General features: G+C 34.3%; 1 protein-coding gene across 2 annotated transcripts; it reads left to right on the forward strand.

Moving 5' to 3' along the window:
• Positions 1 to 15: 15 nt before the first annotated feature.
• Positions 16 to 19,543, forward strand: LOC127853884 (post-GPI attachment to proteins factor 2-like). Of its 2 annotated transcripts, XR_008036781.1 has the most exons (6): positions 16 to 194; positions 9,013 to 9,271; positions 9,517 to 9,632; positions 11,640 to 11,748; positions 12,709 to 14,597; positions 14,914 to 19,543. XR_008036781.1 is itself a non-coding variant. In XM_052388687.1 (5 exons), the coding sequence occupies exons 1-5, from the start codon at positions 69 to 71 to the stop codon at positions 12,852 to 12,854; spliced, it is 756 nt and encodes a 251-aa protein (XP_052244647.1). In that variant the 5' UTR covers positions 16 to 68; the 3' UTR covers positions 12,855 to 19,543. The 2 variants fall into 2 exon arrangements, 1 of the variants encoding a protein (XP_052244647.1); XM_052388687.1 differs by having other exon boundaries at positions 12,709 to 19,543.
• Positions 19,544 to 24,699: the final 5,156 nt, after the last annotated feature.

The following is a 24,699-nucleotide window of genomic DNA, read 5'->3' on the forward strand; positions in this document are numbered from 1 at the left end:
ACAAAACGACACCCTATAACAATTCATAAACACCATCGTAACGAGTCACTTATTTACAAATCATAGTCATGAAAATTGTACCTCTGAGAATTTTAGGATGCGTGGCAGTAGGATTTCCTTTGTTTGGAATATTGTTCGCGATTGTTTGGTCTATTTTGTATGATTTTGAGGCTTCCAATCGCACAATATGTAGAGTAAGTATAGTCGCAAAGTTTCATAGGTCACATCTCACTAATTCTACCGGTTGTCGGCTCTTTCGGCCCCAAGCTCTTTCGGTCCAGTTTTCTTTTCAGGCTCATTCGGCCCCAATTTCAGGCTCATTCGGCCCAAGGACCAGGCTTTTTCGGCCCCATTTTTTTATTTGAATAAATCGTTGAAAATACGTTGGTCGATACTCTTTAAAACTATGGAATATTGTTTATTATACTGCAACACGGTTGACTCGCGGTACTTGAGGAATATTCACTTGCGTCTAGAAATGTTCTTTATATATCAGATTAATGATTTAAAGGACAATCATATTTAACTTAATTTTATTGGAAAGCTGCCTTTTTATGACCAAAATCCTTCATTATTAACTGCCGTGGAAACAAATTCAACACCACTGTCCGCTATTGTATCCTACCGCAACCCAAATTCGACGACACCTAAATTCGACGATGTTCTATTTGTATTGATTAAATGGATGATTATTGTCTTGGAATCATTTCAAAGTAATACAGCCGAGTTTAAAATATTATTTTGTGCTATTAAACATTTCATTATTTCTTTCATTATTTGCTATATATTGCTTCATGTAACTGTTACATCGTCGAATTTGGGTCACACCGGGATATATTTTTTTCTCCCGGTAGATTTGCGGTAAATAGGTTAAACAGCACTTATTTAAAATTAAACATGAATAATCAAAGCTCTGACACACTTGAAAATGACAATTAAGTATATAAAAATTAAAATATATGGAATTTAAGACAACACTTAAAATAAATAGCACAGTTATTTTCAAGCAATGTCGTATTTTTTCGTTGCTACAATTAACTGAACTTTAAAAATTCAAATATTGTTAAAGTCCGAGTTTTACAACATCTAATTACCAAAAATCGATTCCAATCTGTAGCGAGAGATGTTTTCTGTCGGATTTGACTTGTAGGTCACGCATGTTAGTTTATAAACAAAATCCAGAGGGCGCTAATGAAATACCGCGACTCAACCCAACCTGCAAGTAAACCGGGTTTGAGTATACTGTATTATATTATCTTTATTGAAGATTATTCCATTGAAAAAAAGATTATATTGTCTTTTGATTCAGGTATGTCGTCGTCGAAATGAGGCGTTATTATAGACTAGATACAAGAGTCTGAGACAGCTTTGAAAATAAAACAAACTATAAATTTATTTCAATAACATATATTTGGATAACTTTAAAGTCATAACAATAAGGAATACCTACGTCTTAACAATACAATACAGTATCGTATTTACTGCACATAAATAGTTCAATTTATTAGTAAGTTCAATTACATCATCACCAATATCATCATCATAATAATTATCATTCATCATCATAATCACCATCATCATCATTATAATCATCAGTATATTAATAATCATCATCATAATTATTATCATCATCATAATTTTTCTGTCGCGGAACTGCCTACAACGTGTTTGAAAATTTCGTAACAATTTTTATAATAAATATTGTTTTTGCCCTGTCTGTTGTTTTGTGTGTTTGTTTGCATGTTTGTTTGTTTGCCCCAACTTTAACATTTGCAATAACTTTTGCAATATTGAAGATAGCAACTTGATATTTGGCATGCATGTGTATCTCATGGAGCTGCACATTTTGAGTGGTGAAAGGTCAAGGTCATCCTTCAAGGTCAAATATATGGGTCAAAATCGCTCATGTAATGAATACTTATGCAATTTTGAAGATAGCAACTTGATATTTGGCATGCATGTGTATCTCATGGAGCTGCACATTTTGAGTGGTTAAAGGTCAAGGTCATCCTTTAAGGTCAAAGGTCAAATATATAGCTTCAAAGCGGCGCAAAAGGGGACATAGTGTTTCTGACAAACACATATCTTGTTATTCTTGTTAACATCATACACTTGTTCCTGTTGTGATACACATCGTTAATGCATTAAACAGATGTTGTTTTCTTTTATTACTCAGACCCCGTAATTAATTATCGAATGAAGCCATTGTCTAGCACACCTGCACCTGTGCCAGGTTTTATGATTTGTATCAGGTTGTTAAATACATTTTGTGATGTGTATTTGGATGAACATTTAACAAATTGGTAGATTTAAGACTATAAATGGTAGATATACATGTAAGATTATAAATAAAAATTATTCTTTGACTTACTGAAGAATTGTGTCTGTCAAATTTGAACTGACAATAAAATAAATAAAAAATTATTATCCCCACGTTTTTCGGAGAAAAAGTGGGGATATTGTATTGATGTGTGTCTGTCCGTCCTGGCCACCTGCTCCTCCTACACTATTAGCACTAGAACCTTGGAACTTACATACATGGTAGCTATGAGCATACGTGCGACGGTGACAGCGACGGAATTTTTATCTGACCCCTGGGTCAAAAGTTATGGGGGTTTGGGCGGGGCTGGGTCAGAGATTTTCACTAATTTTTTATGTTATTTTACATAACTTCTTCATTTCTGCACCGATTTACTTCAAATTGATACTGAGCCTCTCTTATGACAATAAGGTCAATCTCAACTATGCATGGCCCCCATTACCAACCCTGGGGCGCCCCGGCCACATAGGCCACGCCCACCCAAAATTGCCTTTTACTATAATTTCTTCATTTCTACACAGATTCACTTCAAATTGATACCGAACCTCTCTTATGACAATACGGTCAATCTCAGCTATGCATGGCCCCATTACCAACCCTAGGGCATCCCGCCCACATGTAGGCCACGCCCACCCAAAATTGCCATTTACTATAATTTCTTCATTTCTACACCGATTCACTTTAAATTGATACTGAACCTCTCTAATGACAATACAGTTAATCTCAAATATGCATGGCCCCATTACTAACCCTGGGGCGCCCCGCCAACATAGGCCATGCCCACCCAAAATTGCCTTTTAATATAATATCTTCATGTCTACACCGATTCACTTCAAATTGATACTGAACCTCTTATGACAATACAGTCAATCTCAACTATGCATGGCGCCATTACCAACCCTGATGTGCCCCGCCCACCCAAAATTGCCTTTTACTATCATTTCTTCATTTCGACACCTATTTACTTCAAATTGATACTGAACATCTCTTATGACAATGCGGTCAATCTCAACTATGTATGGCCCCTTTACCAACCCTGGGGCGCCCCGCCCATAATAGGCCCCACCCACCCAAAATTGTCTTTTACTATAATTTCTTCATTTCTACACCGATTCACTTCTCATTGATACTGAACTTTTCTTATGACAATACGGTCAATCTCAACTATGCATGGCCCCATTACCAACCCTGGGGAGCCCGGCCCACATAGGCCACGCCCACATAGACCATGCCCACCCAAAATTGCCTTTTACTATTATATCTCTATTTGTACACTGATTCACTTCAAATTGATACTGAACCTCTTTTATGACAATACAGTCAATCTCAACTATGCATGGCACCATTACCAACCCTGGGGCTCCCTGCCCACATAGGCCACGCCCATCCAAAATTGCCTTTTACTATAATTTCTTCATTTCTACACCGATTTACTTCAAATTGATACTGAACATCTCTTATGATAAGGCGGTCAATCTCAACTATGTATGGCCCCTTTACCAACCCTGGGGCGCCCCGCCCATAATAGGCCACACCCACCCAAAATTGTCTTTTACTATAATTTCTTCATTTCTACACCGATTCACTTCTAATTGATACTGAACTTATCTTATGACAATACAGTCAATCTCAACTATGCATGGACCCATTACCAACCATGGGGTGTCCCTGGGTCAAACATGCGACATGGGGATACGCGTTGGATTCTGCCGCACCATTTCTCGTTGGCAAATTGTAACCATGTCAACGATTTTACTATTAATATATGTTCAAGCTTACATAATAATAAAAATAAATAATATATGTCGGAAATCTTAGCTAGTCAGTTTGCATAGACACTTGCATGTATTGCATCATCTTAATATTTTATATATGCAAAATTGTGAAAATTGTAAATATTGGATGAGACTATACCTATAAAAAAACTCCCTATCATAATTCATTTGTGAATTGACACAACGAATCTCATAATTTTTCAAAACAATTATCAGTTTAATTGCATAAGCAATCAGAGCAAAAAATTATTCTTATTGACAGCATACACTTAATAACTACAACCTTGTCTTTCATTATCAAGTGAAGCTATTGACTAGCACCCGCATCTATGCCCGGTTTTATGACCTTTATCAGGTTGTAAAAACATGTGTCACCAGATTAATAAATTGTAATAAGGCTATTAGATTAATCCATGTTTGCATTCTTTGTCTTAGTTCTCATTTAAAAATCATTTTTAAAATATTTTGCGAAAGAAGTTAGAACTTTATTGTTAGTATTTGTTAGCAAAAGTATAAATGTATGCATACTAAGTCGGCTATAATAGATTTTGTTGATATCAATTTACAATTTTTTATATTGTATATTCGTATTTGTATAGACGAAACATATGTTGATTAAAAATTGTATTAACGAAACATATGTAAATTATAGATGAGAAATATACTCTGAAATAAAACTTGTGAGGGGCGAGGGCAAATCTGTGTTAATTGGACATAAATACAAAATCGATTATATTGGACAATTAATTGACTGTCAAAAATCTTAGACATTATATTAGTTTTGTTTGTAATAATTTATTTACGATTAACACAAGTAACATCCAATATCATACCAAATTTAACAGCACAATTTTAGAACTAGTAGCCGAAGTATAACATAGATAGCAAAATGATTTATGATACCAATGAACACACTAATTGCACTTTTATAAGTTTGTGCAATAATTCCGTTTAAGAACTGCTAAATACCTGACAAAAGACTACAATTGTGAAATGAACATATCAAACAAATACTCATCATTTACACCTTTAATTATACGCAATATTTAACAAACCAACCGACAATCGATTCAATTAAATGCCGGCTCAATTTAACAATTCAAACAATTAAGTACATTGGTAACAGTTTGTTAAACGATAATAGTTTTCAAAGACCTATAAAATACAGAAAATGTATTGTATAGGTCTGTGTCGTTTTCAATTAATTTCATTTAATCGTCCATAAACACAAAGACCTATAAAATATTTTGTATTTTATTGGTCTTTGATAATCAAAAGCAATACAAAGAAACAAACCGACAACACAATATATCATTTAAAACACTTTTATTGTCACCAAATGGACCGCTAGCTAATCTAACACCCGCTGTAACCAATCAAGTGTAATAAAATATAGGGCCGAATAAGCCAGGTTGATTTGGGGCCGAATAAGCTTTGGGCCGAAAAAGCCTGAAATTTCGGACTGGGCTGAAAAAGCTTGGGGCCGAAAGAGCCTGCTACCATTCCACCAAGACGGCTAGCTCAGTCTGTAGAGCGCAGCCCAAAAAGTCAAATTTTCGAAGTTTAAAATGGCCGTTCTTGTCAAGTATAGTGGCCTTACTAGATTTGTGAAACAGTCGTATCAAAATGGTGAAATGGCCGTTCACTGCAATTCAATAAGAAGAAATATAACCCCTGCCTTGGTAATACTTTATCAGAAGACCAGGGTTTTACATTCATGTCAAATTTAAGGGGTCCCTTGGACTCTAGTTTATAATTTTCAGGGGTCCTGTCAATAAAAATGGGGGTCCCAATATAACTAAGTGATATATTAGTAGAGCCTTGCATTTGTTTGGCTGATTCCGCATCTTTTGAACTCGTTTGTAAGAAAGCTCGTAGGTCACCTTGTTTTGACATTTTTGCTGTTGAAATAGGGAATAATTAAATGCATGCCATTTGAGTTACAAGCGGCAAATGTATGCTAATTATGTTGGCTGTGTCAAAGTCAATTAGTTAAAAGTATAGTAATCAATTATTTACATAAACAATAGCCAATATTTAACACACACCTAGACAATTAAAGATTGTTTTGTTTTTTTTTAGTTTAATCTTGCTTGCCAGATAATAAGCTAGCATAGCTTCAATAATCTTTCCTTTCATAGAGACATAAATAGCTCACATTTACGCAATGTTATCTCAATTTGGGACTTTGCATCTAGCAACAGCAGGTGCGCGATAACAAGATTGGTTGATAAATCAACAAGCATGACAACTCGTACATCTTTTTTTAAAATTACGTAGTGCAGTTGTCTCTCAAAGTTTCTTGTTGATAGAACGAGAACCAATACGTCAAAATGATTGTGCGTCCCATGGGACGCAAATTAAAAAATATGACGGGTCCTGACTGGCATTTTATGTGTATTTGACGCAGAATATCACGTCCCGCAAAACCCTGGAAGACATGGAATGGAAAACCTATATAAAAAATATATCAAAGCAAGCTTACTCTGCTCTTGGTATTCTCAGAAGAAGCCTCTGTCACTGCCCTTTAGACTGCCGAAAAAAATCCTACCTAGCACAAGTCCGTTCTAACCTAGAATATGCCAGTGTGGTATGAGACCCTTTCTACCAAAAACAGACATTGACCTCCTAGAGGGTTCCAGCGATCCACCGCAAAGTTCATCACCAGAGACTACCGCTCCAGACAGCCTGCACGGTTGTGTCACAGAAATGCTTCACAAGTTGGAACTCCCACCACTCAAAGACAGAAGACGTGTCTACAGGTTTACGCTCTTGTACAAGGTGGTGAAGAACACGTACCAGCCATTGCCATTAAACGCTACCTTATGCCAGAATGCCTAAACAACACATAAAGGCTAAAAATTAAGAGGACTTTATCCCTCGAAACATAGTGACTGTGTGAAATCTAGTAAACAATTATTTTAATTGCTTTGAATCAATTCGAGCAAAAACTGTCAACTTTAAAAATTCATTCTTTGTTAAAGCTGTAATTGATGTGAACAAACTAAGTGAAGACATTGTGAACTCAACAATTGACATCTTCAAAGACACTGTATCTTAAGGTCAATAGTGTTCAATTGCGCACTCCGCTCCATGATCATTGAGTAAAACCCAGCAGTGGTTTCTTCCACATACCCGTCCAGATCGAGCAAATTTAGACACATATCGATTATACATGTTTAAACAAACACAAATCTATGTGCAGCAAACATTTAATAGTACAAAAATAAATGTGTAACAATTACAAGAATTTTTGCACAACAAGTGTACACAAATAAACATTGAAAGTATGTCAATTATATTATGAAAACTTGGAAAAGAAAACAAAAAAAATACAAATTTTTGCCACACTGCAAAACAGAGCAGAACAGAACTTTATTTTCACCCAAGTATATAACATATACAATATGGGCAATATAACAAAGTATCACATTACGTAGCATATTGAGACTTCCAATAATTTTTACAACAACAACACATAATATACAGTGAGAGTGGGGTAGAATGAATAAATATATAAATTCAATAAAAAGAATAGTCTTTCATTTTCCTTTAATTTACAATAAAGACATATCCAATCAGTGTGTCTGATAAAATCAATCAGTAGGTGTCATAAATAGGGGTTACCGGAGATGCAAACATAATCTGATGATAAATTAGATTATGGCTTTAACTACATACTAATTATATATATATTAATTCAAGTGTATCACCCTGAATGTAAGTTTAAATGCTAAACTTAAGTAACATTAATTAAATAATAATAAAATCGTGTCATTAAAAGATAAGTTACTTGAACATTTTATTGTTTGTATACATGTTCATTTCTAAAGATAAAAAAATATCTTTAAAGTATTAAGTATAAATAAAATAATAAACATGTCATTTAAATGAACATTTTATCTTGGACTTCAGAATGCTTTCTTTTAACAGTTTAACACTTACCGTAAGAGGTCATGTATAGCGCGCCCCCATGCATAGTGCGCACCCTCGTTTTTTTAAATTCCAAAATAAAGAAAAAAAAATATAAAAAACTAGCTCTATTTCCAAACATTTTTAATAGTCATGCTATAAATTTTCTGAATGGATTAGGGAGAAAAAATCTTTTTCAATGGAAACATGACAGAATAACGGCTATAAAATCCCAAAAAATTCCCGCAAGGCAACTAAAAATCAACCATCCAAAGGGAGCTAGTGGTTGCAAGAGCTTAAGAGAGGAATGGGGCATAAAAAAGATTTTTACTACATTTGATCATATGCTGAAACTTAACTTTAATTAAAAAAAAAAATGTTGAATAGATCTACTAGTAAAATTGTATTAATAATAATCAATTTATTAATAAATTATTTAGAAAAGTATTATATAGTGGGAAAAGCGTTCATGAAATACATGTTTTTCGATTGTCAGGAAAATGCTAGTATCTGGAAACTACTCGCTAACCGGAATGTTGCTAAGAAATGTTCGCCATATTTTGGGGTCTTATTTCAACCAGTTATATTTAAGTGACTATATTCATGCAAGCATTTTCATTAGGTTTGTGTAAGAAAAAATATTTTCTTATAAACACTTACTGGTTACATTGTCTATAGACCAGGGCTGGTATTCATAAAGCTTTTAAGGCAAATCTTTACATTAGCTGGATTTAAGGGAAAATTTTAGAATTCAATTTTTATTGAAATTCTTATGATTTCAGTTTTGTAATGCCAAAATACTCTTCTTCTATGCAATTTTTTTTTAAATAAACCAATTAAATGAAAAAAGCACCAAAATGAAAGAGCAAAAGACTTTATGATTTTTTTATTATTTTAGGAATTTTTATAAGTTTACCCTTAGGAGCTTAATGAATACCAGCACAGAACATTTGAAGTCCAATAAATGGAGTTCTGAATTAAGAGTGCACTGTTATTCATTTCTAGGTGAAAAACTTCCTCCCAACCGTTAGCTCAGCTATAGGAGGATTCACACCACAGCGGTATGTGTGGAGGATATGCATCAGCCTTCAAGCAGGTTTAAGGTTCCTGCTGGCGTACTGCTACTTCCACTGGCATCTACGGGTCCACATGGGTGTAAAGCATTTACTTTACAAAAACTTGGTGACTGTTGCAGTGTGTTGCCATATACTAGAAAATGTTGCTCTCATTGTGTTGACGGCCATATCTTCTACAGACAATGCAGGTATGAAAACAAATTAAGTTGACACTGTGTATATTTTATGTGATTTTGATGTAATTTACAGGTTAGATTATATAGATAAATAAAATTATACAGTTTAGCAGTATTTGAAATCTCAATAAGTTTAGGGAATGATGAACACTTCATTATAAGTATTCTGTACATATTTTAATGATGTGATTTAAGCGAGCCTAGACAAATTACTAGTATTCTGATTCACTGCTATTTAAATGTTTTTTTTCTTGTAGATATCCACGAGAAGTCCTTCATAACATTCATGGTCTGCTCCCAGATCTACATGATTCTGTCCTGTATTCTCATTCACTGGACACATAGGTCAAAAGTTGTTATGCCATCCAGTCAGGTTTGTTAATCAATTTAATGATCAATTGTCTCTTTGGTCGTTTTTTCCCTGCTATTTGAGAACTTTGTAATCTGCTACTGATTTAATTTGTCTCACATTATTTTGCATTAATTGTAGTTATATGTTTAGTACATGTATGCAAGTCAGGGCACTAAGTCTCTTGTGTGATAAGTAGATGTAAAGCACCTGTTCAAAATACAGTGGCATGACAAAAAAACTGCATATAATTGTTTTCTTATTTTATATATGTATGTGAATTTCAAGCAAATAATATTGTCACATTAATGCAGTCGTGTGCAGCGCTATACCACATGTTCAACCAAAAGGAATTGTTCTTCTCTATGTACTTTAATACGTACTCGCAAGATAAAAATATTAAATTATTAATTAAGATAAACTATATCCTGCCACAAAGAGGACGGGGTATTATAGGAATGCCCTTTGTCCATCTTTCAGCCTGAGTCCATAATGTTCTAGTGTCTGAATAATATCGCCTTCAACAGATTTTCATAAAACCTGCTTCAGATGCTTTGCTTCAAATGATCAGGTCCTTGAGACTATTTATAGAAAGAATGAGTTTGTCACGCCGCCATGTCAAGGTTAAGGTTAAAGGTTTGAGCCTCCTTTTGTTGTTTGCTCTGTTTACTCCTATTCTCTTTGAAGGATTTTCAGAAAACTTGGCTTAAATGTTAAGGTTATTAAAGCAATTTACAAAAGTCACAATTAAGTCAGTCATGGTAATTGAAGGTCAAAGTTTTAAAATGTTTAGGTCATTGACACAAAAGGAAATAGGCATGAGTCAGTCAAGCTAGCTAAAGACCAAGGTCATACTTTAAGGTCATAAGATTGAGCCTCTATTTCCATGTCCTACTCATATCTCCTATTAGTATTTAAAGATTGTTATAAACATTGGCAACAATGTTGAAGTAATGTTCAAAATACATGAATCAGTCATGCAGGTTTAAGGTCAATGTCTTGCTTGGAGATCATACTTTAAGATGTCTGCTCCATATATCATATAACCATTGATGATTTTATTCCTGAAACTGAGCTACAATCTATTAGTCACTGATTACAGTAGGTATCTCCTATGCCAATAGAAATATTTATGTCATTCAGACATCCAAAAGACTAGAGTCAATCCGGCTGGATTAAAATGATGGCCACCAAAACCAAAAAAACATTGCATATGTTATAGCTGTCTCTTGGACTGCCTTATTATCTTGTCTATTAAAACATGAAGAAATTTTATATATGATTCACTATTATTATGCCCCCCTTCGAAAAAGAGGGGGTATATTGTTTTGCACATGTCGGTCCGTCCATATGTCCGTCCACCAGATGGTTTCCGGATGATGACTCAAGAAAGCTTACGCCTAGGATCATGAAACTTCATAGGTACATTGATCATGACTGGCAAATGACCCCTATTGATTTTGAGGTCACTAGGTCAAAAGTCAAGGTCACAGTGACTCCTTGAATGCAGTTTAGGACCACATTTGCAGTTTATATTATGTACTGGTGTCGTGGGGTCTCCGTCCCCACCAGATGGTTTCCGGATGATAACTCAAGAACGCTTATGCCTAGGATCATGAAACTTCATAGGTACATTGATCATGACTGGCAGATGACCCCTATTGATTTTGAGGTCACTGGGTCAAAGGTCTAGGTCTTAGTGACTCGTTCTTGGATGCAGATTAGGACCACATTTGCAGATTATATTATGTACTGGTGTCGTGGGGTCTCCGTCCCCACCAGATGGTTTCCAGATGATAACTCAAGAACGCTTACGCCTAGTTTCATGAATCTTCATAGGTACATTGATCATGACTGGCAGATGACCCCTATTGATTTTCAGGTCACTAGGTCAAGGTCAAGGTCACAGTGACAAAAAACGTAATCAGACAATGGCTGCCACTACAACTGACAGCCCATATGGAGGGCATGCATGTTTTACAAACAGCCCTTGTTTATTATTGTTACCATTATCTTTATCTTATATTTCAGGATTCTCTATTGCTCAAGAGAAAGGTGTACATATGGCTATTTAACCTGACCATATTCTTTACTTCGTTGTATTTTTACTTTAGACACAACAGTTATTGTGAACCGTATGGTAAGTAAAGATTTGAAAAAACAAGGTACCTCTTTTAGTATTTTGTAAAATTCATGAGATGGCATTTTATTAAGTTGTGCTGCAGATGTAAATTTGAACTGAAATAGGATGGTTTTAAGCAGTAGAGGCTAGTTATAAAAACTATCATTGTGTTGTTCACAATTCTGAAAATATATGTATTGTTTGTTAAATGTATGCTCACATGTTAATCTTTTTTTTCTTAAATTGCCTGAAAATAATTCTGAGAAACTCAATGTTTACTAAGAAGTGGTAATTACAATTCTAGTGAACACCTTACTGTTCCTTAAAGGGACTTGTTCAAGAAGTTTTTGAAGTTTATGATAAAATGCTTTAAATTAATAAATGCAAATATTGGAACTTAAAAGCTCCAGCATAAAACAAAAATGAAACTTAAGAAGAACAAAAAGTGACCCGCACATGGGCATGAACCACTGACCTTTCAATTAAAAGGCTAATGCCTAAGCCACTTGGCTGTCTATGCTAATACTGATATGGGCATATTTTATTTTTTGAATTAGCAATCCAGGTTATGTAAAAAAAAAAAATAATGAAACAGAACTTTCCAAATTATTCCATGATTTGGCATTGATAGGGTTTTATAAGTTGTGTAAATTTCATATTGAATTCTTTTGTTGAAGTAAACAAAGATAAACTTTCTTGTTTGGTTTATTCACCCTTCATACACATTCATGTACATTTAAAATTTAATAATAAATTCTTTTGTTTAAATAAATGAAGGCAATTGTTTTTGTTTTTCTTATTCAGAATTCATACTAAGTAATGATAATTTATTTGGTTTATGTTCAATCTTTTTTATAACTCATAATTGAAGATGATCTTAGTATAATATCAGGAGTGTCTTAAAAGTTATCAAAGAGTATTCAATTCAACTTCATATGTACAAGGAGCTAATCTGTATTATTCTCTTGTGACTTCCAGTGTATTCCTGGTTTGCACTCTGCGAGTACTTGACCATATTCTCCAACATCGCCTTCCACAGCATTTGCTGTGTGGATTTCAGCATGTACAGCTTCACTATTGTGCACACTGAGGACATCATCAGTGGGAAATTCAAGAATTCATGATAAATTAGGTTAATTGTCAGATCGAAATGGTCCAATTTTTCCATAAAACAGCATCTAATATACATGTCTCATTCATAATGTTGCATATCATAATGATCCATTTTAAAATAACTTTGCATGAACACCAGCAAGTTAAAACTGATAATACAGCATTAGTTTAGTTTATAGACAAAAGTGTTATGTTTAGGCATACATGCCGTATGGACATATGTTTTCTTTTTTTGTATTCTTAGTTTCATATTATTGTTTGGGGGCATTTAAATTGGGGGTGTAATGATATGCTTGTATATTACCATATAAGATCAGGTTCATTTGTTTTCAACGTCCTTTTGGAAAACAATTTTTTTTCTAATCAATGATTAATTGTGTGTGTGTGTATGTATGTGTCAAAATCTAATTCAGCAAGTGGCTTTTAAATGTTTACGTTCATTCTGTGTGCAAGCTATATACTAGTATTTAACACGTTTAATTTATTGATATGATTAACAATTAGCAGATGTTTAATAAAAACTGACGTTATTTATTTTGTTTAGATTTGAATTGATTGTGATTTTAAATATATATATAACTTATAATATTAAACATCATAATATACTCTAGTATTCCAAAATATTGTGATATATTGATAAATGAACCAGTGGTAATACTACACCCCTATTTGAATATTACTCTATGATGGAAGCGTGTTTTTGTATTGTAATAATCTTTTTTTTAAGTACTTTAATTGGTAAAAGGTATTGTTTTACAATTATGTTTGTTGTGATAAATTAATTTGTGCTCATCTGAGAACAACAGTTTCATGGTAAGCTTGTGTGATAGCCTTTTGTCCATCTTTAATTGTGCGTCATCAGCATTTGCCATTGGAACACTCTTGAGCCTCATTTAATGCCCAATCTTTATTATTTCCAAGCCGAGTTCCAAACTGAATCTTGTGGTGTCAAATGCTAGGTTTCTGGTTAAATTTAAAACAATGCTTGGGAACATTCTATAGGCTACATTTATTACCCGATCTATAAAAATCTGTGTAAAAACATTTGTTCCCATGACATCTCTGATGATTTTGAAACTGGGTCACATGGGTTCAAAAACTAAGTCACTATGTAAAATTGAAGAAAGGCTTCTTAATGCGTAAGGCTTGATATTTGTTTACCCTAGATGGATTTTTTTCTGAACATTTGTCAATTATTTCTCCTATGAGTTAGATATGGTTTCTGTACATAAAAAAAACCTGCCTTGAGGCTGTGCAGTTTTCCTTTTACACATGTATTTCTATAGTTGACCTAATTAACTACACTAAAGAAGTAACATTTTGTATGTAATCATTCATCCTGAAACTTGCTCTCAATATTTACAAACTGAGTTATGATGCCCTTGCTGATTTTGACATTTATTATACCCCCACAAACGAAGTTAAGGTGGGCATATAGGAGTGAACTTGTCCGTCGGTCTGTCTGTCGGTCAGTATTAAGTGTCCGCTCTCTAATTCAAGTATTTTTCATCCGATTTTCACCAAACTTGGTCAGAAGTTGTATTTACATGATGTCTAGGCCAAGTTCGAACATGGGCCTTGCCAGGTCAAAAACTAGGTCACGGGGTCACTTAGTGCGTTTTAAACATTCAGCATGTTGTCTGCTCTCTAATTCAAGTAGTTTTCATCCAATCTTCACCAAACTTGGTCAGAAGTTGTATCTAGATGATCTTAAGGCCAAGTTCGAATATGGGCCTTGCCTGGTCAAAAACTAGGTCACGGAGTCACTTAGTGCGTTTTTTTAACATTCAGCATGGTGTCCGCTCTCTAATTCAAGTAGTTTTTATCCGATCTTCACCAAACTTGGTCAGAAGTCTTATCTACATGATGTCTAGGCCAACTTCGAACATGGGCCTTGCCGGGTCAAAAACTAGGTCACGGGGTCACTTGGTGCGTTTTAAACATTCAGCATCTTTTCCGCTCTCTTATTAAAGTAAATTTCATCCGATTTTCACCAAACTTGGTCAGAAGTTGTATCTAGATGATCTTAAGGCCAAGATTGAACATGGGCCTTGCCTGGTCAAAAACTAGGTCACGGGGTCACTTAGTGCGTTTTTTAACATTCAGCATGGTGTCCTCTCTCTTATTCAAGTCATTTTCATCCGATCTTCACCAAACTTGGTCAGAAGTTTTATCTAGATGATCTGAAGGCCAAGTTCGAACATGGGCCATGCCAGATCAAAAACTAGGTCACAGGGTCAGTTTTACACATTGAGCATGGTGTCCGCTCTCTATTTCAAGTAGTTTAAATCTGACTTGGTCAGAAGTTGTAACTAGATGATGTGTAGGTCAAGTTTGAACATGGGACATGCCTGTTCAAACACTAGGTCACGGGGTCACTTAGTGTGTTTTAAACCTCACCATGTTGTCCGCTCTCTAATTCAAGTAGTTTTTTTCCAATCTTCACCATAATTGGTCAGAAGTTGTATCTTGATAATGTCTAGGGCAATTTTGAATATTGGTCATGCCGGGTCAAAAACAAAGTCACGGGATCACTTAGTGCGTTTTAAACATCACAATGTTGTCCACTCTCTTATTCAAGTAGTTTTCATCCAATCTTCACCAAACTTGGTCAGAAGTTGTATCTAGATGATGTCAAGGTCAAGTTTGAATATGGGTTATGCCGGGTCAAAAACTAGGTCACGGGGTATCTTAGTGCGTTTTAAACCTCACCATGTTGTTCGCTCTCTAATTCAAGTAGTTTTCATCCAATCCTCACCAAACTTATTCACAAGGTTTATTTAAATGATCTCTAGGACAAGTTTGAACATGGGCCATTCTGGGCCAAAAACTTGGTCACGGTGTAACTTAGTGCGTTTTTTAACATTCAGCATGGTGTCTGCTCTCTAATTCAAGTAGTTTACATCCGATCTTCACCAAACTTGGTCAGAAGTTTTATGGAGATGATCTTAAGGCCAAGTTAGAACATGGGCCTTTCTGGGTCAACAACTAGGTCAAGGGGTCACTTAGTGCGTTTTAAAAATTGAGCATGGTGTTTGCTGTTTTTTGTGAAGATGACATGCAAAATATTATGTGTCAATGCGGCATGTGGGGGTATTCATCATGTCTGTGACAAAGCTCTAGTTGTGGTTTGTTCAAAAACATGGCTGTCAGCTGTAGGGGCATTTTTTCTGTATAGTTCTATTGTGAAACCTTTGGAATTTATAAAAAAAGTCGAGTTCCTTGGTCTCAGGTGAGCACCTGGCCCTATTGTTGTGATGAAACTTTTCACGTACATGTGATAGATGTAACATTAAGAAGATGACATAAAATATTAAGTATCTTTTTAGAATGTATGCATGATCTCATTAAAATGATTTGGAAAGTTTGTAATGAATTTTTTTCCCACAGATAGAAATATTTGTTTAATTGTCATTAAAAATAGTACTTTTTATTTGTGGTGTTAGTGATATATTTTTACATGGGGCTGGCACCCACAGCTGTAGCACATTCCTAAAAATATCACTTTATGTCATGATATTCGTTTCTTTTTGTGCTTTTATTGATTAAGTAAGTAAACAAAAACCTGGTTGTTGTTTTTTTTGTACATATTAAACACTGTTTTTGTAAAACAATTGTTTGCAGAACCTGACAAAAAGAGAAATACAGGGTCCTTTGATTTTGCTAAATTGTTGTTAGGTTATCTTTCAAAGACCTAAGTACATGTGGGCATAACAGGATGATTAAGTTTGGTTAAATGCATAATTGGTCATGTTGTAGTTGTTCCATGTCAGGAACACATCTAACACACAGAGTTCCAGTTACAATTGTGCGGGCCTGCTAGCTCAGGTGGTAGAGCATTGGACTAAAAATCCGAGGAGTGAGGGGTAGATCCCCTGCCCATCAACATAACTTGTGTTAGAATTGGTCACTAAATTATTTTTGGACTATTCTCCCACTACCTCTGATTCAAATATGACAGTTTTCAGTTTCTAGCATTATTGTTTACACGTAGTAAGGGTTAACCATCTTTTCTCTGGAAGTTGTAATCTGATATGACTGAAATACTGTTGACAATTACTAAAATCCAACAGAAAACGATTGTAATGGTTTAAAAAATATATATGTCCATATTTTGTGATTAAGCATTTTTAAAATGATGATTTGTATGTGCATTCAATTGGCATGATAATTGTATTGCACAATTAATTGTATGTCGGAACATGTTAATTCATTTTCCTGTATTCAAATTCATTCAACAACAAAATTCTCGATTATTTTTCTGTGCATCTTAGTTCACTTTTAAAATACAAGAACTGTGCCTCAAGAAGGTAACTACTCAAATATAATACACATGTATTAATCCATTTATAGAATCTCATTATTTATTAAGTGCTTTCTATCTAGTCATAGATATTGTTCATTATCCAAATGAACTAGGTATTTGTATGCTATTTAATACATGTTGTTTTCACTATAAATTGGCATATTAAATATTTTCATAGAAGCAAGTAAAGAGGCAGACTGTACAGTCATGTACCGAAGTAAATTTAAATAAGTGAATTAATCAGACCAGTACTAAAAAGTTAGTTGTTTGGAATTGAAGAGCATGTTATGCATCTCACTGGTGAATGAACCTTCATGAAAATTTCAGAAGTCTTTGAAACAACATGTGTATGTTGTGATTCTTAGACTGGCTGTTAAATCTATTTTCAGTTCAGTTTTTGTTTTATTTTCTTATTATTGATGATGGCGACATACTAAGACATTATTTCACTGTTGTCTACCGCGATGAAAAAAGACATTGAATATATTTGTGCAAAACTATGACATCATTGACAACTAGTTTCCGAGGAAATAGTATGGTCATCAATATGTATGTTAGTATTTGCATTCAGAGTAGGTTTAACTTGAAACAGATCATTTGGGCAGATTATCTTTTGATATTTCCTTTGACCAGTTTAGTTCCTTTATTATGCTCCCCCCCCCAAAAAAAAATTGGGGGGGAGCATATAGTCGCCGCTTCGTCTGTCCGTGTGTCCGTCCGTCCGTGCACAATTTTTGTCCGGGCTATTTCTCAGCAACTTATGACCGGAATTCAATGAAACTTTATGGGAAGCTTCACTACCATAAGGAGATGTGCATATTGTCAGCGGATTCTGGTCGGATGATTCTTCACAGAGTTATGGCCCTTTGAAATTTTCCATTAACTGTACATATAGTGCAATTCTTGTCCGGGCTATTTCTCAGCAACTAATGACCGGAATTAAATCAAACTTTATGGGAAGCTTCACTACCAAGAGGAGATGTGCATATTATCCACCGGTTCTCGTCGGATGATTTTTCACAAAGTTATGGCCCTTTGAAATTTTCCATTGTACATATAGTGCAATTCTTGTTCGAGCTATTTCTCAGCAACTTATTACGGGAATTCAATGAAACTTTATGGGAAGCTTCACTACCAACAGGAGATGTGCATATTATCAGCCGGTTATGGTCGGATGAATTTCACAGAGTTATGGCCATATAGTGCAATTCTTGTCCAGGCTATTTCTCCCCAACTACTGACTGGAATTCAATGAAGCTCTATGGGAAGCTTAACTACCTTTAGGAGATGCGCATGTTATTTGTGGGTTCTGGTTAGATGATTTATTAAGAGAGTTATTGCCCTTTAAAAAAATTTAGTTTTAGTTGCTAAGCCATCCATTGTATTATTTTGTCCAAAGTTATACCCCTCAAGACGTTTCCTTTTATCCGAATATATAGTGCAATATTGTGACAAAAAAAAACTTTGGGGAGCATCACCTGTCTCCGACGGTTTCTTGTTTCTCAGGTTAGCGAGCATGGTCTTTTGACCTTCGTGTTATCCCAGCTTGATTTTCTTTCGATTAAATCATAAAAGGCATTTTGGTGCAAGAAAACCCTGGGTGGCTGTTTCTCTACTAAATACAACATTTGTACTGAATGAAAATTAATCAATGTGTAGTAATATTCATTTTACACATCAGCCAACTTTTACTGAATATTTGAGATATAATATCTAGATGAGCATTATTTCCATCACTCACAATGTCAAGTATGACATAATAGATAGAAACTTGTTGACAAATAATTGTTTTTTAAATTGATGTAAATAATTTTCTTCATACCTTTGAAAAACTATCTGGTCAGAGATGTTCTCATTTCACTGGAGATTTCTTTAATGAAATGGTATGGCATTACATGATTATATTGATATTTCATTTAGATATTAAACTATTTATCTAATTATTTGTTAATCTTGTTAAAATAGTGTGTGTTTTGTATAATTTTGACTGTGTTCAGTTTATTGCTTGTTTGCTCTATTAGTATAGACATCTATATATAGACAAATATTTTTTGTTTACGAATTCTGACTTTTATACTTTTTGTTTACAAATTCTGACTTTTCTATTTAACGCTAGTTTGGTGTTTTGTGATCAATCACGACATATTTATCAAACACGACATATTTATGATGCATTCACCTGTAATATGTTGTGAATATTTAAAATATTATTTAATATTTATTCATAATTTACACATATTTTCAGGTTTCGGATCTTAGGTAATTTCTATAAATCGTCAAAATGTGTTTATCATAAAACGTCAATGTCTCTTGGTTGTATTTTTCTGTGATTCATAATATACATGAATATGAATGAAAAATCATACAGTTGTGGATAAAATAGTGGGAAAGGAACTTTGTGTTACTTTATTCTAAGGCAGAAAACCCTGAATGCAGCTGTTCTGGTCACAATCTCTTACAGAAATAAATCAGTGCGTACAAAAATATGTGTACTAGTATCGAATGTTTCCGATCGTTTTCCGTTTGAATCTAGCATTTAAATTCGCTGCTAATTAAAAATAGAATATTCTTCCTTGTTTGAATAATAATTATATCATGACGAACAACTCAATTTCCAAGTTAAATGTTTGGAAATCGCTTTTATAATAGTAAGGCGAACAATAAAACTTTAGGAACCGGAGAAAAATTCTTGTTCGTATTAAATACAGTTATAATAGAACAACCATTTACAAAAAAACGCTCAAAACTGCATATAGGGACATAGGAATGATCAATTCAAAGCATCGGAGGCTTAAGCGGTTTGAGGTCTAGTCGAACATCGCACCCCAGAATTAATCACAAAACAAACGCGCCTCTTAAACGATCTCGATCAAATAAACTTACAGGCAGAAAGGAAAACATGACTGCCAAAACTTTCCGCAAGTCAAAACATACTGGTAATGATTGTACGGAGTATGGATCTTGAAATGGCTTCAAACGATTCTCTAAAAGGATGCAGCTTAGTGCACATACTTACACTTCAATGTATATTTATTTTATCTTGTTAATACAAGCCGACGCTCCGTAGTGGAATGTCGTCCTTTATTGGAGTGATGTTGTTATCAGTGGATTACAAGCCATTCAACATTGAAAGAAGTGGTGTATGATGCAACGGTTTTAATCAAATTCGCAAAACAAAACGTAAGCCATCGTAACTGACTAGACAGTGTAAATGAGATTATGTTATCCTCTAGTTTTAGCGCGACCAAACCCATGTTTATTTCAGATTAACATTTGCACTTTAACCCATACGCGAACAGTAAAAAGTTAAAAACTGATTGACCACCGTACAATGGCTTCGTTGGACCTGTTTGGGGACTACCCGGGTAGCAGAGATAAATTTGATATATTTTTTTATTTACTTTTTTCTCCTTCCAATTAACATGGCAGGACCCACATATACACTCAAATACCCCCCCCCCCCCCAAAGACATGGAGTTGTGCAATTTCCAGTGGCCGATGTGATGTTTTGTCTGCATCCCGAGGGAAATTTTAAAACGCATGTTTCATTGCAAATACTACAGCCATTACACAAACACCACTTGTTTTCCGAACGCGGCTACAGCCAACAGATAAATGGTTTATATTAATTGTACGTCGCTTAACATGTTCAATCATAAGACAATTTCACTTGCTAAGTGTCCAAAAATTATTCATTTCAAGACAACAAATTATATATAGAATACATAACACCTTAATAACGCCACAATCATTTTCGTTACCCCTTTCCCACTCAGAAACGTGAAAATTGGCTATGTGCAAGCATCATATACCGGGTACTAATAATTCGCAGGCTGTTCAGGTTTTATGCTGTTTGCTGCTCATCAGTATAAAAGCGTTGGAAATGAAGTCTTTAAAACTTGAATCTAGTAAGAGATGTCTTTAATTAAATTTGACTTTCTAAGGGACCACAAATGCTTCAAAATACTTGTCTAAGTGGTTAAGGGTTACTCTAGTCCAAATAATTAGACGTAATCTACCGAGTATCGACCTCATATTTATAGGAATAAGGGTTACTCAAGATAAAATACGCAATCTACATGTCCATGTGGATTTGTCTGTCAACATTCGAACATTAAAGCTGTTTATCAGATAAAAACAATGTTAATTACCGTGGTACAGCATGTTCCAGGCTACGAGATACAGATCCAGACAAGTAAATTTACTTTTTTACGTCTATCAAACGGACGTAGTGCTAACGTAAGTTTCGCCTGAGGTCATTTCGATTTACAAATTAAAGATAAGCAAACGCAACAATAAATGCTATACAATAAAGTACAACATACTATAATATTTTGACGCGTTATATTATCTTACAAATAGTTTAATTCAATATTGGAAAATAACGTCTACTTAATTGTATCAATTACTTTTTCTTTCTTTATATATACATTTATATTATAGTATTTTAATATATTTAACTGTTATATAATGTTAGGGTTAGCACCGTGAATTCTTATGTTGCCCGTATAAAAAATTTTAAAGTAACTTTTCACATATTTTCACTTTTTATTAAAATATTTTTAGAAATAAACATACTTTTGTAATAGTCTGTAGTAATAACAACAGCAAGTAAAACAGTTGAATTTAAATATGTCTGTATGGGATTCGAACCAGGGCCATACGGAATCTATACCTTATGAGCTACCACTGAACCACACTGACATAAGTGTATTATGTCGAATTATAAATGCTTTTTAGTATTAAACATTCTTTCAAAATTATCGAGGAAAGCGTTACAAACGCTTTATTTTTGTACCGATATCGAATGACCATTAATCACGAATGAAACAATATTTTTATTTACATTTTTCTTAGGCAGAAGTGTTATACGCCTTTTGAAACATAATGTATGCATTTTGTTCTGAAACTATAAAAAAAACATCGGAGAACAGTTCCCTTTAAATAATATAACTACAGTCTGCATGCCTGTGATAACTTAAAAACTATTTGAACAAAATACAACATACATTACACCAGTACAGTTTTCCGAACGACGCTTCTGATGTTACTTAAGCGCATTCCTTATTTAACTAATTGTCGACAGACAAAAGATAAATATTGTATATGAAATGTACCTTGCATACTTTTATCTTGATGTTAATGTAAATTTTAAGAAACCACTATTGATAACATACGATGCACAAGACCAAGCATATTTTTCAAATCGATTATCGGCTATTGATCCAAATTAATTACGGTAAAGAAGTATTGTTGAAAACAGCTGAAAACAATAGAAACAATAGAAATGCGCGAAATACAAACACGACAGGCATTGAGAATGATTTGGAGCAACCCGTCGGCGAGATGACCCGCAATTAGCGAGATGACGAGAAATACCTTCCATTAAACATTTTAATGCTATTGTCAACAGACGCTTTCAACAGGCCGCTATCGTGTTGTTTGTTTGATTATTGCTTTGATAATTAGATAAATAGGGACCAGAGTGTTACTTTTCGCACTGATTACGTCGATTGAGAATCAAAGCGCATATAAAAGGCTAGACGCAGCTGCGTTTCTACATAAAATTTTAAACGTTTATTAAACAACAAAACCAGTAATTTGCATATACACTTGAACATTGCGTTTTGCCAATGGATTAAACATAGTGGACGCAATATGAACACGACTTATTGAATACACATACAACGTTACAATACAATCATTTGGAAGACTTTGAAAATAGTATAGTAGTCATAAACGACTAATAGTACACAGAAACATACATAGAGGAGAAAAACATTATTCGAGTGATCGTTTTGTTTGGTTATGAAGCAACTGGTAAGCTACTTTTACATATATTGGTTGATTTATGTATATATATTTTAATACAAACCCATTCTGTTTCATATAATTGAGTAATAAACATCTCGAAAAATCTAGCTATATCTGAATCCATAGAAATGCACACAAATAAACATAATATTGCATATTTCAGATTACGGAGAAACCGGAAGTAAAAATGTTGTCCGCCGTCTTGTTCATCTGTGCCGTAATGGGTCTGCAAGCGTCTCGCATACATCTGCATTTCGAGAAGGAAGGTAAGTACTGATTGTTTTTTCCACACAAAAACACGAAATACGTTATGATTTGTTGAGAGTGTAAATCACATTGATTTGTATTTGCTAATTAAACTTTTATTTGCGACTAATATCGTGTGTGTGCTTTTTTCTTCATTTTTTTTTAAAGATTAGCGCTGTATTTAATTTGAATAAACCTGTAGTTCTTCATCTTATTCGCGTCGAAGTAATGTTTATTATTAAAAAATAAGTTATGTATACTTTTTAATGTTCTTTTCTTATTTCAGCTATCACGTGCTACACCTGTCCGGGTATGCAAAACAACACCCTGTGTAATAAATGGGCTCCAGACATCCCCTGTCCTGTTGGTAAGTTTCGCTTTTTTGAGAACCTACGGTTGCAGTGCATTACGTTAAAAACCGAGATCTTGCTTCGCATAAAATAAACAATTCGACGATTAAAAGTCTATCATTTCACAAATTAAATGTACCCGTGTTAAAGTTAATTTGTGCATCGAACATTCGACACTTGCTCACTATTTGTCGTTTCTTTAAAATGTTTGCTTTATACTAATAAATAAAATAATTATATAAATATTTAAATATTGTTATAACGAGCTTATCATCAACTTTCAGCATCCGCTGTTTGTAAGACAGTGCACGTGTTTTCCCGCGCTGACGGCGAGAGCGTCTCAGTGACCAAGATGTGTGCTCTACCAAAGCACTGCACAGAGGCGCATGTTGGCTGCAATGCTGTCAACAACACAGAACATATCGTAAGTCATTCTTAAATACTAAAAAAACATTTATAATAGGTTATCTAAATCACCTTTTGGTTAAATTATTTTACTGCATGTCAATAATCCACCTTCAAGAAATGAATCATTTGAATGTTAATTTTATTCCTATTTTTGCAACGAAACAATCAAATTGAAGTAACCCAAACATTTACATTCACGAACGGTCGTTCACAAAATCATGGGCATGATTAAATATCCTTATTGTTTCATAATCACTCATCGCGCATCTAGAATGTAAGTCAAAGTAGTAAATTGTGGTTTGAATTTATTTTGCAGGAATGCGTATCGTGCTGCAGCAAATCCTACTGTAATAAGCCCGTGTCTTACGAGGCGTCAACGTCACAAGAGCTATCACTGGAATTGTTGACGTCATCATCCACTAGTCACGTGATTAGCGTTTTACGCACAGCTGTGACTTCAGTGATTACATGCTTTTGTGTGATACTTGCTATGTTTGCATGAAACTTTACTATAACAAATGAGTGGTTATCGTATAGTAATAAATAGAAAGGCGCCGCCACTGGAATGATGCAGTCTCTATGATTTCAACATGTGTACATACATGTTTTTTAACTATGTCGGGCTTAAAACGGCGACATGGCGCTATGCTTCTGACAAGCCCACAAACGCTTTAAGAAACGAAGTTATTCTACTGTACCATAAATATATATCGGTTCATTAATATTTATTCG

This window comes from Dreissena polymorpha, chromosome 12, assembly GCF_020536995.1.
Source record: "Dreissena polymorpha isolate Duluth1 chromosome 12, UMN_Dpol_1.0, whole genome shotgun sequence".
In the NCBI taxonomy this organism is placed as follows: Eukaryota; Metazoa; Mollusca; class Bivalvia; order Myida; family Dreissenidae; genus Dreissena; species Dreissena polymorpha.